Source organism: Chanodichthys erythropterus, chromosome 11, assembly GCF_024489055.1.
Source record: "Chanodichthys erythropterus isolate Z2021 chromosome 11, ASM2448905v1, whole genome shotgun sequence".
Taxonomy (NCBI): domain Eukaryota; kingdom Metazoa; phylum Chordata; class Actinopteri; order Cypriniformes; family Xenocyprididae; genus Chanodichthys; species Chanodichthys erythropterus.
In genome coordinates, this window is record NC_090231.1 from 38,612,864 (window position 1) to 38,628,702 (window position 15,839).

The 15,839-nt window shown below is 44.6% G+C and overlaps 2 protein-coding genes across 5 annotated transcripts; one reads left to right on the forward strand and one right to left on the reverse strand.

The window, feature by feature from the left end:
- Window positions 1-613: 613 nt before the first annotated feature.
- On the reverse strand, window positions 614-1,975 carry nitr9 (novel immune-type receptor 9). Its single transcript, XM_067401180.1, has 5 exons — window positions 1,939-1,975; window positions 1,677-1,893; window positions 1,489-1,583; window positions 904-1,248; window positions 614-819 (listed from the first exon to the last, which is right to left on the reverse strand). The coding sequence occupies exons 1-5, from the start codon at window positions 1,973-1,975 to the stop codon at window positions 614-616; spliced, it is 900 nt and encodes a 299-aa protein (XP_067257281.1).
- Window positions 1,976-13,850: 11,875 nt separating this feature from the next.
- Window positions 13,851-15,803, forward strand: nitr10a (novel immune-type receptor 10a). 4 transcript variants are annotated; one of them, XM_067400974.1, is made up of 6 exons: window positions 13,851-13,902; window positions 14,079-14,429; window positions 14,534-14,626; window positions 14,797-14,952; window positions 15,087-15,127; window positions 15,666-15,803. In XM_067400974.1, exons 1-6 carry the CDS (start codon window positions 13,860-13,862, stop codon window positions 15,771-15,773), a joined length of 792 nt encoding a protein of 263 aa, XP_067257075.1. In that variant the 5' UTR covers window positions 13,851-13,859; the 3' UTR covers window positions 15,774-15,803. The 4 variants fall into 4 exon arrangements, with proteins under 4 accessions (XP_067257075.1, XP_067257072.1, XP_067257073.1 ...); XM_067400971.1 differs by having other exon boundaries at window positions 14,579-14,626; XM_067400972.1 differs by lacking the exon at window positions 14,534-14,626.
- Window positions 15,804-15,839: the final 36 nt, after the last annotated feature.

Consider the following 15,839-nt stretch of genomic DNA (forward strand, 5'->3'; position numbering starts at 1 on the left):
AAAATTGGATTGGATCACCCTGATCCAGATACACACTTTTCAGATCTGTTACCAAATCTGGATTATTAGTGCTCTATGGAGCCTCTAAAGGGTCATGGTGATAAAAAAAGAATATTAGATGTAGGAGGGAAAAAAATTTCAATGCTTTTGCGTTCTCTCAGAAAATGTAGTTTACAAACAGTGATAAAAAACAACACTTTGAATCAAATATATTATAAGATATATAGATATACATTTTTTACTTTACAGTAGGTTACTGGAAGGCTAAATATGTAGCCTAATGCCTTCTTCTAATTTATTACTTTAAAAGTTAAACTAATCATGAGCAAAAAATTGTGTATGTCTATTACATGATACAATTTTTTTATTTTTGGACCAGTTTTAAAGTTTTATTACATTTTTGTTCCTGAAAGCCACCCTTCTGATTGGATCAGTATAATCCAGATTTTTGGATCAAAGTTATCCCAATCTTAACAACTTAAACTGTTGATTTTATCCTGATCAAAATCAAGATGGAATTTTGTGATCTAATCTGATTTCAGAATATTTTTTTTTTTTCCTTTTGAACTACCCATTTTTCAAGGTTTGATCCAATTTGACAGCCGAAATCCAATCAGATTACTTTTGAGCAACTGGCTCCTAGCCTTCTCTCTGGTCGGGATCGTCTATCTCGGATGACAGATGAAGAGCAGCCCTCTTTTGACATTCTTTTTGATTTCATGCAGTACCAAACAGTAACTGTAGTAACAGTGATTAAAAGAAGGACTGTTCTAACAATGGAAAGAAGAACAAAAGTCATCATCTGTGTGGAATCTGCACCTGAAATAGAAAAAAAAAAATGTAGGTATAGTTTTAACACTGTAAAAGTGCTACTTTTCCCCAATGAATAATTGAAAAACATACCTATAATGTCCAGTTTAGTTCCATTCCCAAGCAGTATCTCCCCACATGCAGCAACAGCACAGTAGTAAGTCCCAGCATCAGACAGATTGAAGTCCTTCTTAGAGAAGCTGTAGACGCATCTACGTACCGTAAAACCAGATTCAGAGATCCGATCACACTGATCAGTACTCGTTCCATGTGCGCCAATGATTCTTGGATGAGATTCCTGTGGTTCATGTATGAGCCAGTACACACTGTGGTTTCCTACACAGGTCTGATTTAAAACGGTGCACATAAGATTCACTGAATCTCCAGAATGTGATGGAATGAAAGCGTGTTGTTTTACAACAGTGTAGCTTTTCAACCCTGTATGAAAATAGTTATATATTCATGAAGAATGCATATTAACCAATCAAGATATCTAAATGTTATTCTTTATTTCCTGATTTTGATTATTGAGCAAGTTTTATGTAAGATACCTATGTATACATTGCATTGAAGCATTGCACTTGTTGGCATTCAGTTAATAGCTTCAATAACTCAACTATTATAAATACTCCTTATATTAAAAACAATTGAATTATAGGTAATCAGAATTATAATTACCTTCAACTATCAACTCTGTGCCTTCGACGAATTCCATTACGTTGGAATAAGCGCTTCCACAGTAGTATGTTGCAGAATCTGAGATCTGTGTGTTTCTTATCACCAATTGATGCACACCCTTTTCATTCAGTACAGAAAAGCGTGAATTATTCTTGAAATTATGGTAAAACCGGGCATTTTGATCATACTTGTAAATGGTGGAGATGAGCCTGGGATTCTGTCCAGGTTCATGCTTGTACCATGAGAAGTGCATGGCTATTTGGTTTTGGTAAAAGCAAGGTAAATTAACTGTTTCTCCCGGTTTAGTAAACACAGGTGGGTTATTCAGATGTGTTGCAGTAAGGCCTAAAACAACATTAAAACAAGGAAAAATTGTTATATTAAAAAAGAAAATTGTTGTAATAGCTTCAATTATGTAAATACATTTTATTTAAAGACAGTTCAACTCACCGATGAGAAAGAGAAGCAAAACTCTGAAGGTTATCATATCTGGATGGATTTGTTCAAAACCACTAAGAAACATGCGAGCAATGACAAAATGAACATCACCAGAGAAGCAATGAACGATGTGAGCGGGAGTGTTGAGTGTGTCAAAAAGTGCCGTGCCAGATTTTTTTCCCACTGATCTTTTCCTTCAAAGATGATTTCATATTATATTTTTCACGTCTCAGACAAATAATTGCTCATGAGTAACATCAGTAGCCACATACAGTATGTAAAGACCATTTACAGATGCAAGTTTATAAATGAACTGTTTAGTGAAAATGATTTATAAAATTGTAAAGACATAAAGGCAGTGTGTGCTAGTTGTGGTTTTCTGCTGGTCATGTGGTAACTTGACCTTCTTAAGTTCTAAGTAAGTGTGATGATGAAAAGAAATAAACATGGCAAACACAAAAGTGTGCCATCATCAAAATTGCGATCTGACGGTGTGTAAATGTGTGAATGACAAGCATCTCTCAGCAGTATTATCAGGTGGGTCTGATATTAATTAATCTACATTAATTAAGGCTACTTTTAAGAGCCTACATTAAAACTTTAATGAAGAATTGACTTAAACGGCTCTGATAATGAACACACTGACATGCACTATTCCTATAGCCTTGTGGCTTCACAGGCACACTCACACATGCATCACAAGACCACAAGTGTGCCATCTGCCATAAACACCTGTGTAGTAGGGCCTATAGTTTCTTTGAGTGAACGGACTTTAACTCAAACAGACATTTGCCAAAATTCCTTATATCTTTTGGAATAGCCTAAAACATAATCACTTGAGTAATTCAAATTTCTATATGATTCCTCACCGGTGGGATGTCTGACAGCTTCATGGCATTAAATGTGACTATATGATAATGTGAAAGGTTCCTGCTTATGTCCTGCAAAAGTTTAAATTCCTTGTTTTATTTTAAACTACTGTTTACTACAAGAACCTTCATGTCTGTTCTGATGGCAAAAGGAGTTTTTTTCTGTTGTGTTCTTTTCTACGCATCTTGTAAAATATTTAAGAATTTTTATGTCTGAAGTAAAGTTCAGTATAGCATGTGTGATGATGGTTTCATCAGCATTGGTATTTTATCAGAGTTTTTAAATAAATATATTTAAAAAAAAAAAAAAAGAGTTGAACGTATTTCTGTGCCAAAAATACTCTTCCGATTCCTCACAAACTTCAGACATTTTTTCGAGCATGGCCCTTTCTTATGGCTTTAAGGAAGTCATCGGCAGCCTTGCACAGGAATTGCTTGAGACTGATTTGTCACTTTATTTTTAGACTACAAAATCAACAATGTCACCAAAGAAGTGTGTTTTTGGTTGTGAGGGAAACATAACCTTGCTTCCCAAAGAACCCAGTTTTGACTGGAGTTGAGAGATTTGTGCTCAATCATTAATTACATTGATGCCCTCTCAGTATTTTTCATTAAAATAACCATAGAAACCGCCTTAAATTAACTATCAAAAATAAGGATAAAGTTGTGTCTGATAGTTGCAATACATTTTTTATTGATTAAAATGAATTGAAAATATCTTGTTTTTTCCAAGGCTGCGCGCACCCTCAGTATCGGCACTAATGTTTTTATAAACAAGGCCCAGTTCAACACTGGATTTACAGATCGTTTGAAACTGAAAGATGGAGCGGTCACAGCGATAATGATCCTGGTCATGAGTTGGAACAGCAGGTGGTGAGTAAAACTGCTTCAAATGTCTGTTTTGTTGGCAATAAGTTACATTTTTCCTTTTTTATTCAAAAAAATTCACAAATTTGTTAACTATAGCATGAAAGATCTGATTTTCTGATTGACAAATATGTGGATGTGTTTTGCACCTTTTTAAGGATTGCATTAGTTGAGCTATACTCGCAATGATCGCCGCCATGTTAGTTTGCACCACAGAGAATCAGATCTGATGGTATCTGAAAATGAATAAAATGTGTCGTCTAATTATTATGGAATGAATTGTAATTGCCGCTTCCCTAGACTTCACTGTATATTTTACAAACTCTAAATGTATTGTTTTGTTAGTACTTATGTGTATTTAAATGTCTGAAACCTAAAATAAACATTATTTGGTTGAAAACACTGCATATTTGTGATATATGAAAAGTGCTGCGTGCGTCTCTGGTTTAGCGCCAACCAAAGCAAGCACATTTGACTTTGGCAGTTGATCACGTGATGCACTGAACGTTCTCATCACACCGGTGTGATCGTAAGTTCCAGGGACCAGCCAAGACTGATCACACCGGTGTGATTGTACGTGTCAAAGGGTTAAATACATTTGTTTAGCTGACCATTGATAGCTTGAAGACAATCGCTACACAAAAGCTGCGCGTGTTCATCACTCTTTAGCTTCGCTCACACGGCACGCCTCCAGGAGCTCGGCTGTTTTCAGAAAGACTCAGTACAGCGTATCTATCTTTTATAAATCTTCGGAGATATGAAGGTTGCTATACTACTCTATAGGTACTCAAGATTAACATGGGCAGAAACTGTGTGTGTTCCCTTTCAGTCGGTCACGTTCGACGTACGTCAGTAGTGACCGACGAATTGGGATATCGCTTAGAGAGCCCTATCATCTTCGTGTAAACTAAAACAAGCCAATGGAATTGGCGTGCGATATTTGCATAATGCGCACCGCCCCCGACAGGTGTATATAAATAGGAAGCAGATGCAATCGCACTCTGTCTTTCGCTTCGGAGCCATTCACTGGTGTCCTGTTTTAGAAGACTCCTTTCTTCGTTTGTTTTATGCTAAAACATTGCCTCAGAAGAGGATTTACAGCGAGCTTTCAGTGCTGGTGAAAGGGCACGTTCAGCGAGGTCGCGAGTCTCCGAGGAGCTGAGCTATAAGCTCGAAAACTGCTGTTTTCACAGCAACACAAAGAGTGTGTGCGTGTGTAGCGATTTGGGCCGGTTCCTCGGTGTGTCAGGGAGTGGTGTACCTGACACATCGCGTCGCTCCCTGGGTGCTTCAGCACGAGTGAGTTGACTTCCCCTTCTAAAAGAGCTTTACAGACGAACCCTGACAGTATGTCATTTCGTCTGTGCGTTAATGGGTGCGGTCGTTCCCTGGTCCCTGCTGATGGGCACAATCGTTGCATCTCGTGTTTGGGCATTCTGCACGCTGAAGCAGCTTTTGTGGATGGTTCATGTTCCCATTGCGGGAACATGACTATCGCGATGCTGAGGTCGAGACTCTCCTTCCTGAAGTCTCAGGAAGCGGGGGTCCCCTCTCCTATGCCACGTACGACCGTTTTTTTCCGGCCCCGGGAACCGGAATGACGGTACGGCGCTGTATAGGAAGGGTGACCGGAGGATTACGGTCAGGGCTTCCCCGCCGAGCGGAAATGCTCCTCGGGCCCCTGCCGCCTCATCAGCACCGCAACCCATCGTGCCACCGTTGGTTTCCGCTGGGCCCTCTACGGACTGTCCAGCCGTTACCTTTGGTGTGCCGGCGGCGGATCAGATGTCGATCGCTGCATCGGAAGGTGAGCCTGAGTCCTCGGGGGAGGATTCGGACGCGCTGCCGCCCGGGACGGTAGCGTTGCCCGAGTCGGATCCCGAGCTTACGGCTGTGCTCTCCCGGGCCGCCTTGTGCGTCGGGCTTGAGTGGAACCCTCCACCCTGTCCCGGCCCATCTCGGTTGGACGATTGGTACTTGGCGGGGGGTCGCGCTGGTCAAATCCAGCGTCCCCCCCCAATGCCTTTCTTCCCGGAAGTACACGATGAGGTGACCAGGTCTTGGCAAGCTCCGCTTGGGGCTCGTACAGGGCCTGGTCCCTCGTCCGCCTTCACCTCCCTGGACGGCGGGCTAGCCAGGGGGTACGCGGAGATCCCGCCAGTCGAGCGGTCTGTTGCGACGCAGTTGTGTCCAACGGCCGCTGGCTGGCGCGGTGAGCCGCGTCTCCCGTCCCAGGCCTGTGAATTCTCAGCCGGTCTGACTGAGAAAGCTTACAGTGCCTGTGGGCAGGCTGCCTCTGCCCTGCACGCGGTGGCCCTTTTGCAGGTCTATCAGGCAAAAGCGCTGTCGCAGATGCCCCAGGAAGGTCCTGACCAACAGCTGCTTGGGGAGCTGCGCGCTGCCACTGACCTTGCCCTCCGGGCAACGAAGGTGACAGCGCGTTCTGTTGGCCAGGCGATGTCTACTCTGGTAGCCCAGCAACGCCACCTCTGGCTGACCTTGGCAGACATGAGGGAGACCGACAAACATCGGTTCCTGGATTCCCCCGTGTCTCCGGTCGGCCTTTTCGGCGACGCGGTGGAGAGCTGTGCCCAACAGTCCTCCGCTGCACAGAAGCAGGCTGAGGCTATCAGACATGTCATGCCACGGCGGTCCGCTGCTGCCTCCACCCAGCCGCCCGTGGCTCAGCCTCAGCCCGCTCGTCGCCGAGGGCGCCCGCCTGCGTCTTCCTCCGCCCCTGCTAAGTTGGCAAAGCAGCAGCCTACACCAGCCAAACAGCAGGGTGCCGGGCGTGGACGTGGTGCCCAGCCCTGGAGCGGAAGGTTCCTGCCCTTTGGGAGAGTATTCCATCTGCTCTCCCAACCCCGGAGGAGGGCCGGGGGGGATTTTGTGGCGGCTGTCCATCTACCGCCGCTGGCTCTCCGGAGTCCAGCGGTACCCACTTTGCCACAAAAAGAGCAGTTTCCTCAAACTCCAGGTCACAACAAGGGGTGTCTGCCAGTGTGCCAGGCTCCGCCTCGCTGCTGTCAGCTCCCTCCCCATTCGCCAGCAGGTGGCAGTGTGATGGTGCAGACCGCGTCCCGTGCGCCGTCTCCCATGCACACTGCTGCCTCGCAGAGTCCGACCCCACTCCGGGCCGCCCTCAAGCCGTCCGAGTCGGGTCCCTCTCTGCCTTGCTGCCCCACCCCCGGTGTGTCTGTGGTGCCTTTGGTCCCGCTGGCTCAGTGTCTGGAAGCGTGGATAGCGCTCCCCAGCCTGTCCAGTTGGCTCATTCGTACTATCAGACTCGGCTATGCGATTCAGTTCGCCCGGCGTCCCCCGGTCTTCAGGGCTGTCCACTTCACTCAGGTGTCGTTGGACAGTGCTCCTGTTCTCCGGGTGGAGATTGCTGTCCTCCTGGCGAAGGGTACAATCAAGCCGGTCCCTCCAGCCGATATGAAGGCGGGGTTTTACAGCCCCTACTTCATTGTACCGTAAAAGGGCGGTGGGCTACGGCCAATCCTGGACCGTCCCCAGGATTGGTTTGCAGCAATAGACCTGAAGGACGCATACTTTCATGTCTCGATTCTGCCTCGACACAGACCCTTCCTAGGTCGGTCTGCGTTCGAGGGTCGGGCATGTCAGTACAAAGTCCTACCCGACATGGTTGTAGCTCCCAACCGGTTGGGTCCTCAGGTCAACTGGGACAAGAGCAAACTCGCCCCCGGGTAGAGGATCTCTTGTTTCGGTCTCGAGCTAGACTCGGTCGCACGGACTGCGCGTCTCACCGAGGTGCGCGTCCAGTCGTTGTTGAACTGCCTGAGCTCGCTCAAGTGCAGGACAGCGGCTCCACTGAAAGATTTTCAGAGGCTCCTGGGGCATATGGCATCTGCAGCCGCGGTAACGCCGCTCGGATTGCTTCATATGAGACCGCTTCAACACTGGCTCCGCGGCCGGGTCCCGAGATGGGCGTGGCAGTGCGGCACGCTCCGTGTCCCCGTGACACCGAGCTGCCGTCGCACCCTTGTCCGGTGGTTGGACCCTTCGTTCCTGTGGGCCGGAGTACCCCTCGAACGAGTGTCCAGGCACGCTGTGGTCTCCACAGATGTCTCTGCCACGGGATGGGGGGCCACGTACAACGGGCATGCAGTGACAGGTCTTTGGACGGGGCCTCAACTGCATTGGCATACCAATTGCCTCGAGTTGCTAGCGGTTCGTCTTGCGCTGGCCCGCTTCAAGGAGCTGTTGTCAGGCAAGCACGTTCTAGTCCGCTCACTAAGCACTGCGGCCGTTGCGTACACCTACCGTCAAGGTGGTCTACGCTTCCGTCGCATGTTGCAACTCGCCCGCCATCTCTTGTTGTGGAGTCAGAAGGATCTGAGGTCCCTTCGGGCCACTCGTGTCTCAGGTGTGCTCTACCGTGCAGCCGACGAGCTGTCACGGCAGCATCTACTTGCGGGCGAGTGGCGGCTCCACCCCCAGGCGGTCCAGCTGATTTGGCAGCGGTTCGGCGAGGCCCAGGTAGTCCTGCTTGCCTCCCCGGAAACTGCCCTCCGCCAGTGGTTTTATTCCCTGACCGGCGGCACGCTCGGCACGGATGCCCTGGCACACAGCTGGCCCCCGGGTCTGCGCAAACATGCGCTTCCCCCAGTGAGCCTTCTCGCACTATTCATGTGCTAGGTCAGGGAGGACGGGAAGCAGGTTCTGTTAGTGGCTCCGTACTGGCCCACTCGGACCTGATTCTCAGACCTCATTTTCCTCGTGACAGCACCTCCCTGGCCGATTCCTCTGAGGAAGGACACCCTGACTCAGAGACGGGGCACCCTGTGGCACCCGCCTCCCGATCTGTGGAACCTCCACGTGTGGTCCCTGGACGGGATGCGGAGGTTCTGAGTGATCTCCCGCAAGCGGTCGTAGACACCATCACTTCCGCTAGAGCTCCTTCTACTAGGAATCTCTACGCGCTGAAGTGGAACCTGTTCGTCGAATGGTGCGCCTCTCGCCGAGAGGACCCCCGATCATGTTCGGTCGGATCCGTGCTTTCCTTCTGCAAGATGGGTTGGAGCGAAGGCTGTCTCCCTCCACCCTCAAGGTGTATGTTGCCGCCATTGCCGCACATCACCATGCAGTTGAGGGTAAGTCCCTGGGGAAACACGATCTGATCGTCAGATTCCTGAGGGGGGCCAGGAGACTGAATCCTCCTCGCCCTTCCTCCGTACCCTCTTGGGATTTGACCCTGGTTCTCACAGCCCCCCGGGGTCATCCCTTCGAACCTTTGCAATCAGTCGACCTGAAACTAATGTCTCTTAAGACGGTTCTTCTGGTTGCATTGGCTTCCCTGAAGAGGGTAGGGGATCTGCATGCATTTTCGGTCGACGAAACGTGCCTAGAATTCGGGCCCGGTGCTTCTCACGTCATCCTGAGACCCCGGCCTGGATACGTGCCCAAGGTTCCTACCACTCCCTTCAGAGATCAGGTAGTGAACCTGCAAGCGCTGCCCTCGGAGGAGGCAGACCCAGCCCTAGCTTTGCTCTGTCCCGTCCGCGCTCTGCGCGTTTACGTGGACAGAACGCGAAGCTTCAGGACCTCAGATCAGCTCTTCATCTGTTACGGAGGCCAGCAGAAGGGAAAGGCTGTCTCCAAGCAGAGGATGGCCCACTGGATAGTGGATGCCATCGCCTTGGCGTACGAATCTCAGGGCGTGCCTTGCCCGCTCGGGTTGAGAGCCCACTCCATCAGAGGGGTGGCCTCTTCCTGGGCGCTGCCTCATGGCGCCTCGCTGACAGATATCTGTAGAGCTGCGGGCTGGGCGACACCAAACACGTTCGCTAGGTTTTATAGCCTACGTGTAGAGCCGGTATCCTCACGTGTACTCGCATCCTCTAGTCGGTAGACGTGTTGTACCCACTCTAAGTGTCGGCTTGCAATGCCATTCCCGCCACTGGCCGGATACGTGCATACTTTCACTCCAGTCGTGTTCCCCGCTTGGCAAACCCTGTCGAGTTCCTCCGCCTCCCCCTTCGCCTCGGACATTGCGGAGTGTCTGATGCCAGGCCTACATCCGTCGCTGACGCTGTCTGTTGGCTGGGGCCCATATGTCGTGACCCCTCTACGTGAGCGGTCCCATATGTGTATTTTCCACGGTTTAAAACTCCCTACGGGCCGAGTCCGTGTCTTTCCCTTAGCAGAGCCAGCTCTGCTGTCACCTGTCAGATGAGTCTCCCCCTAACCAGGTGGAGCCATCCCAGGGACTCCATATGCGTACTGCCCCCCCGGGCCAGTCCATGTGTGTATTTCCCACGTAAACTCCTCCCCCATTGGGTAGGTAGTGGTTTCCGCAGCGTCCCTTCGGGTTCGCTTTCCCCAGTGTGTCTAGTTTACTTAGTGGGTAGTGGTTAGACAGCAGTAGACTCTCTCGGTGTAAGCTCGCCCCCTTCACCGCCAGCCGGTGCTATGGGCGGCTGAGCTTGTGCTGGGCACTGGAAGGGGTTTCGTAACTGTGGCGCTTTAGTTGGGATCCCAATTCGTCGGTCACTACTGACGTACGTCGAACGTGACCGACTGAAAGGGAACGTCTCGGTTACGTATGTAACCCTCGTTCCCTGAAGGAGGGAACGGAGACGTACGTCCCGTCGCCACAGTTTCTGTACCCTCGCTGTAGTGCGGACACCAGTTGTCTCCTCAGCGAAAAACAGAGTGCGATTGCATCTGCTTCCTATTTATATACACCTGTCGGGGGCGGTGCGCATTATGCAAATATCGCACGCCAATTCCATTGGCTTGTTTTAGTTTACACGAAGATGATAGGGCTCTCTAAGCGATATCCCAATTCGTCGGTCACTACTGACGTACGTCTCCGTTCCCTCCTTCAGGGAACGAGGGTTACATACGTAACCGAGACGTTATTTACCCTTTAAGAAAATTAAGAATACTATTTTAGAGATAATACACAATTATAACCATGGTTTTCTTAACTTTTTGAACTTAAAGTCGGCATGAAACAGAAGTTGCAATAGCTTTTCTTCCCTATTTTTACTCATATCTGACTGAAATGACTTCTCAAATAAGAAAAGATATAGGGCGGGACTTGATTTTGTCCATTGGGAATTGATTAGATGGTTGTGTTGTACTATTGGTCGATCTCATGTGAGTGACAGGTTGTCCCACCCTTGAACTGAAAAACACACCATCAGAGAAGAGATGTTGCTGAAAGGGAAGTTATTTTAATCAAAGTTTGAGGGCACAGTATTATTATTATTTATTTATTTTTTAAATAATGATGTGCATGGATAATTTAAATAAAGTAATTTGCAGTAAAAAAAAAATCAACAAGAATTGTCATTTTTGATTTCATGTTGACTTCATCTCAGTCATACATAATTATAATAATTCTATTAGCTGAATTTAGTCTATGAACTATCAACAGGGTTTCTTATATCTTACATGTTAGTCCTTTAATGGCACAAAGCATTCTGCAGGTTTTATAGGAAGAATTTTGTATCGGCATTTTTGATTTCAAGACTCTGTCATCAATCTCAACTTATCAGCCAAGTGAGAAATATAGACCCACCCACCATTCAGCAAAAAACAACATTTTGTGACAAAATGAGGGTGCTGGCTAAGATTTTGAAAACCACTAGGGGGCTACAGTGAGGGATGGCAATCTACTCAGACTTGCTAATTAGGGCCTGGTTTCACAGACAGGGCTTAGATTAAGCCAGGATTAGGCCTTTGTTCAATTAGGACATTTAAGTAGATTTTATAAACACGCCTTAGAAAAAAAATACTGTGTGCATCTTGAGACAAAATGGCCCTTATATATTTTAAGATATTGTCAGTGCAAGTTGCTTTCAGTTAAAGGGGACATCAGATGCCCATTCTCCACAAGAACGATTCCTTAGGGTCTTCATCTGTAACATTCTTTGGTTAAAATTCCTCAATGGTGGTGTAAAACAACCCCCTTTTTACCTTGTCGAAAACAGCTCTGTTCACAACAATCCGTTTTGGTGCATGTCTCTTTAAATGATAATGAGCTACTGCTCACCCCATCCCTCTCTTCCGTGGTAGCTTTAGCAACATTAGCCATAAAGTGCCAACAAACTCTTTGAGAAAGGCAATTTGGAAGGACTCACAACATATGACATGTGATAATTTGTCTGGATGGAAGTTTGAGCATGAAGCATTGGTATTGACCCATCTTTCAGACTCAAACTTTTTGCAAATCCAGCTGTATTAAAGCTGTTTTTTTTTTTTTTGTTTGTTTTTTTTTTTCATTGTTTACACTCCTTTCCCTGGTTTGCCTAACTAAAGGTGCGTTCACGCGGCCTCGTAATTCCTGTAGTTACAAGATTCTAGCTTGTAAAAAGCGTTCACGTCCTTGTAGAGCTTGTAATTATAGCTTGTAAGCTGGGAGTTTTCTGAAAGCTCCCAGATGTACCATGTGGCCGCTGTACCACCTGACCACTGTAGATTGATTTATTAGGCGTTGATAGTGGTGCCATGGAAACGCATAATTCCCAGTCCAAGGACCAAAAGGACATGAACAGCTCCGAATAATAACGTCACGTGTTGTCATTTCAAGATTCCGGTAAATACGAGGTGACGTGAATGCAGCTTTACATGCCCCGATTTTATTTGCCCAGTCCTAATTTCTCTTCAATTAGCAGTTTATTGGTTGAACACGCCCTCTGTTAATTAACCAGTCCCTGCTGCTGTGTGCTAATTGGTCCTGATTTATAAATGCCTGCATTGATGCCCAATAGACTTGATGACTTTGGAGCTGTCTGATGCTTGTAATGTGTGTTCAAGAGAAATGTAAGTTTATTTTTCTTCTGTTTATATTCTGTATTTTTTGCTTGTGTAATTTGTATTTTTATTGAAGTTTATATTTCTTTTCTTGTCTAGAAACCACACGCTCATTTGCCCTGTCCTACCTGTTTCAATGGATGAATAAAGGATGAATGGATGAAAAATGGAACTGTACTCCTGGACCCTGTTCTAATAGTCACCCCTGCTGGGATCAAGCCAGACATTCCTCCTTAAGCCTATCCTCCCTTACAGTAGCATTGAAAAGACCCTCGTTTGTGAAGTAGAAACACCTAAGTCTTTAGCGATTTTTCTTCAGGACATTTCCTCCTTTAAAAAAAATAAATAAAAAAAATTAACCACAATGTCTTCAGTGACTCAGATGGTGGGTGTCTATGGACATTTATGTGAAATGGTACATCCCAAAGCAACACTTGTTATGCCTCTTTGGCGCAGACATTGTACAACTCCAGGCACTACAGTGAGGATACAGACATGGCAGACACTGTGCTTCTCACTCAGGGCTGTGTCTATCCTAATGGGACAGATTGTCACTGGCTGTGGGTGGGGCCTCTACCTACAATGATGTCATTATAGGGTGAAATCTGAATCTGCTTGTTTGAAGAGAATGTTATGAGTTTGGATTTTTATAATTATGGGGTGCTTGTTCACATACTACTAAGACATTTATATGCAATTACCATGTAAAGGTGAATTTTGCATCCAATGTCCACTTTAAGACAGCTCAAACATGCATTTTAGTCTGGGACTAGGGTTAAGCCTTGTCTGTGAAACTGGTCATAGAGTTATTTTTAAACCACATTTGTATTACAATGGCTTAAAGTAAGTGCAACTAAAAATGCAGTGACAAGTAATTTGTAATGCATATTGAAAAGAGTACTTTCATTTGACTTGCAACTGTTCTCTGTAGGCCCACATGCTGCTAGGCACATCATTGGATGTAACATCACATGCAGTTCAGCAGGCTTGCAACCTGGTCTATAAGGTGCACAGTAGGTTTCTTTGGGCAAATGAGTAACCACATAGTTACATTTACTCTCATTTATAGATTGGACAGAAAAAAAGAAAATATCATTAATAGGCCTATATATTTATTTCACCACTTGCTGATCTAATTCATTCAGGAAATGCCAAACCAAACATTGTCAGAGCACTAAATAAACAAGGACTAAACCGAGTAGTGTAATGGTGCCTTCATGTGTACATATTTTGTATTTGATTATGCACAAGAGATTTCTTGTGTCACAGCTCTGTGTCTGACCCCAACTGGCATTTTCACTGGCAGGTCTACCATATTTTTCTGTGTGAAAAGCCACTCCCTCCTTATATATAAAATGCATTGATATCGCCCACTTAATTTCCTTTTCAGCTCTGGTTTGACTCAGTGCAGAAATGTTACGTATTTCAGCTGCATCATTATTGCTTTTAGGCATGGGTAAGAATTATCTACTAATTACAATTCTATGATGGGAGACATGTAATGAAATTTGTTTTTGGGGAGAAGGAATTTAATGTAAAAGTGTTGGTTTGTGGTGTGCTATGGTTTTATTCATTTATTAATTTATTTTCATTTAATGTTTTTATTTATTTATTTATTTTATTTTTTTTCAGGTTTTCTCCAAGTAACATTTTCTACAGCAAGCACACAGGCTCATCCAGGACAAAGTGTCACTATGTGGTGTGAACATGATATCCATGTTTCTGGAGATCTGTACTGGTTCAAACAAACTGACGGTGATGTACCAATTACTATTGTGCGCATGTTATACACTGAAAGCCTTCAGAAGGTAGAGCCAAAATATTTCAATGGTTTTACAAAACAGCACCTGGTCATGGATTTGTTCAGCAAAAGCACGACCCTAACAATTAAGTATGCAAATATTTCTGATTCTGGCTTCTATTTTTGTGGAGCTACGGGATATCGCATGAAATTTGGCAATGGAACTAGGCTTGAAGTGAAAGGTAATATTTTTGAAGCTCTCTCACTATACTGTAATTTTCATAGAATGCTTAATGCTCTTTTTTTTAACTTTGCCATAAATGGAACACTTTGAAAAACACCACAGACAGTAAATGCCACAATGACTCTTCAACTATTTTTAACCATTCAGAAAAGAATGTCATATCAGAGAAAAATGACACAAGAATCTCAAAAAAGGGTATGATTTTACCTTCTATGCTTTATTGAATCTGCAGGTGTTAAATATGCCACAAAGCGCTCATTATTTGTACAGTTTATATGAGACCGTAAATAATAAACAACATTTACATAACCTAAATTGATTCATTGAAATATCCACTGTTTTTTTTTGTTGTTTTTTTCTTACAGATGATGATAAATCGCCTGTGTCTAGTACTAAAGAGTGTTCTAGAGACATCTTTTTCACACTGACGCTCCTATTTGGTTGCATCATTGTTTTTGCATGTATTATTCCTCTAATTATGGCTATTATCAAGGAACACAAAAGGCAGAAGATTAAAAAAGGTAACAGATCAATCACAAATGTAATCATACATTTAAATCTTAATCACAAATGTGGAAAGAATATTTAAAAAAAAAATATTCTCTCAATATCTTAACAGTATTTTTTTTTTTTTTTTTTTTTTTTTTCTCCATAGTGGTAGTCGCTGAATGTCAAACACAACAGCATGATGACAAGGTAAACACACAGACTTTGATTATTCTGAGGGATAAAAAAAAATCAATTTCTCAAAGTAGAAATGAGAACAAGCAAATCTCTTTGTTCTGATTTTTTTTTATTTTTTTTTTTATCACTTTTTTTGTACTCTTAGTGAGACACTGAAGTTCTCCCAGATCACACTGGTTTCTTTGACATTTTTGTAAAGATGATGAAATTAATAAATTGATTTTTAAATTAATCACTGCTATGATTCTCTCTGTTGGGTAGACATGCTTTTGACTTTGACAATACATTGAATACATTTAGTAAAGTGTTTGTTTGTTTGTTTGTTTGTTTGTTTGTTTTTTGTTTTTGTAGCATTTGTAGTGCATTAAAAGCATTAGAGAAAAAAATAGGATTCTGATTGAACATTATTATTTATCATTCTGTTGGCTGTTACGGTTGTAGAAATTATTTTGGGCAAAGAAAGAGGAAAACAGAGGCTTGAGAATAAAATCTACGATGTAATATGATGACTTGGATTAGAATCTTGAAAGACATTTCTGCTTCTTTGCAGGAAAATGATTCAGTAGAATATGCTGCAGTGCATTTCAAAAACAAGAGACCCAAAACCGCAGGAAGACATGCCGAGTACTCAACTGCTATGTACACTGACACTACTTGAAACATAACACAACCTCAAACACCTATTAACACCTGAATAATATCACAGACTTATTTTTTTAGAAAT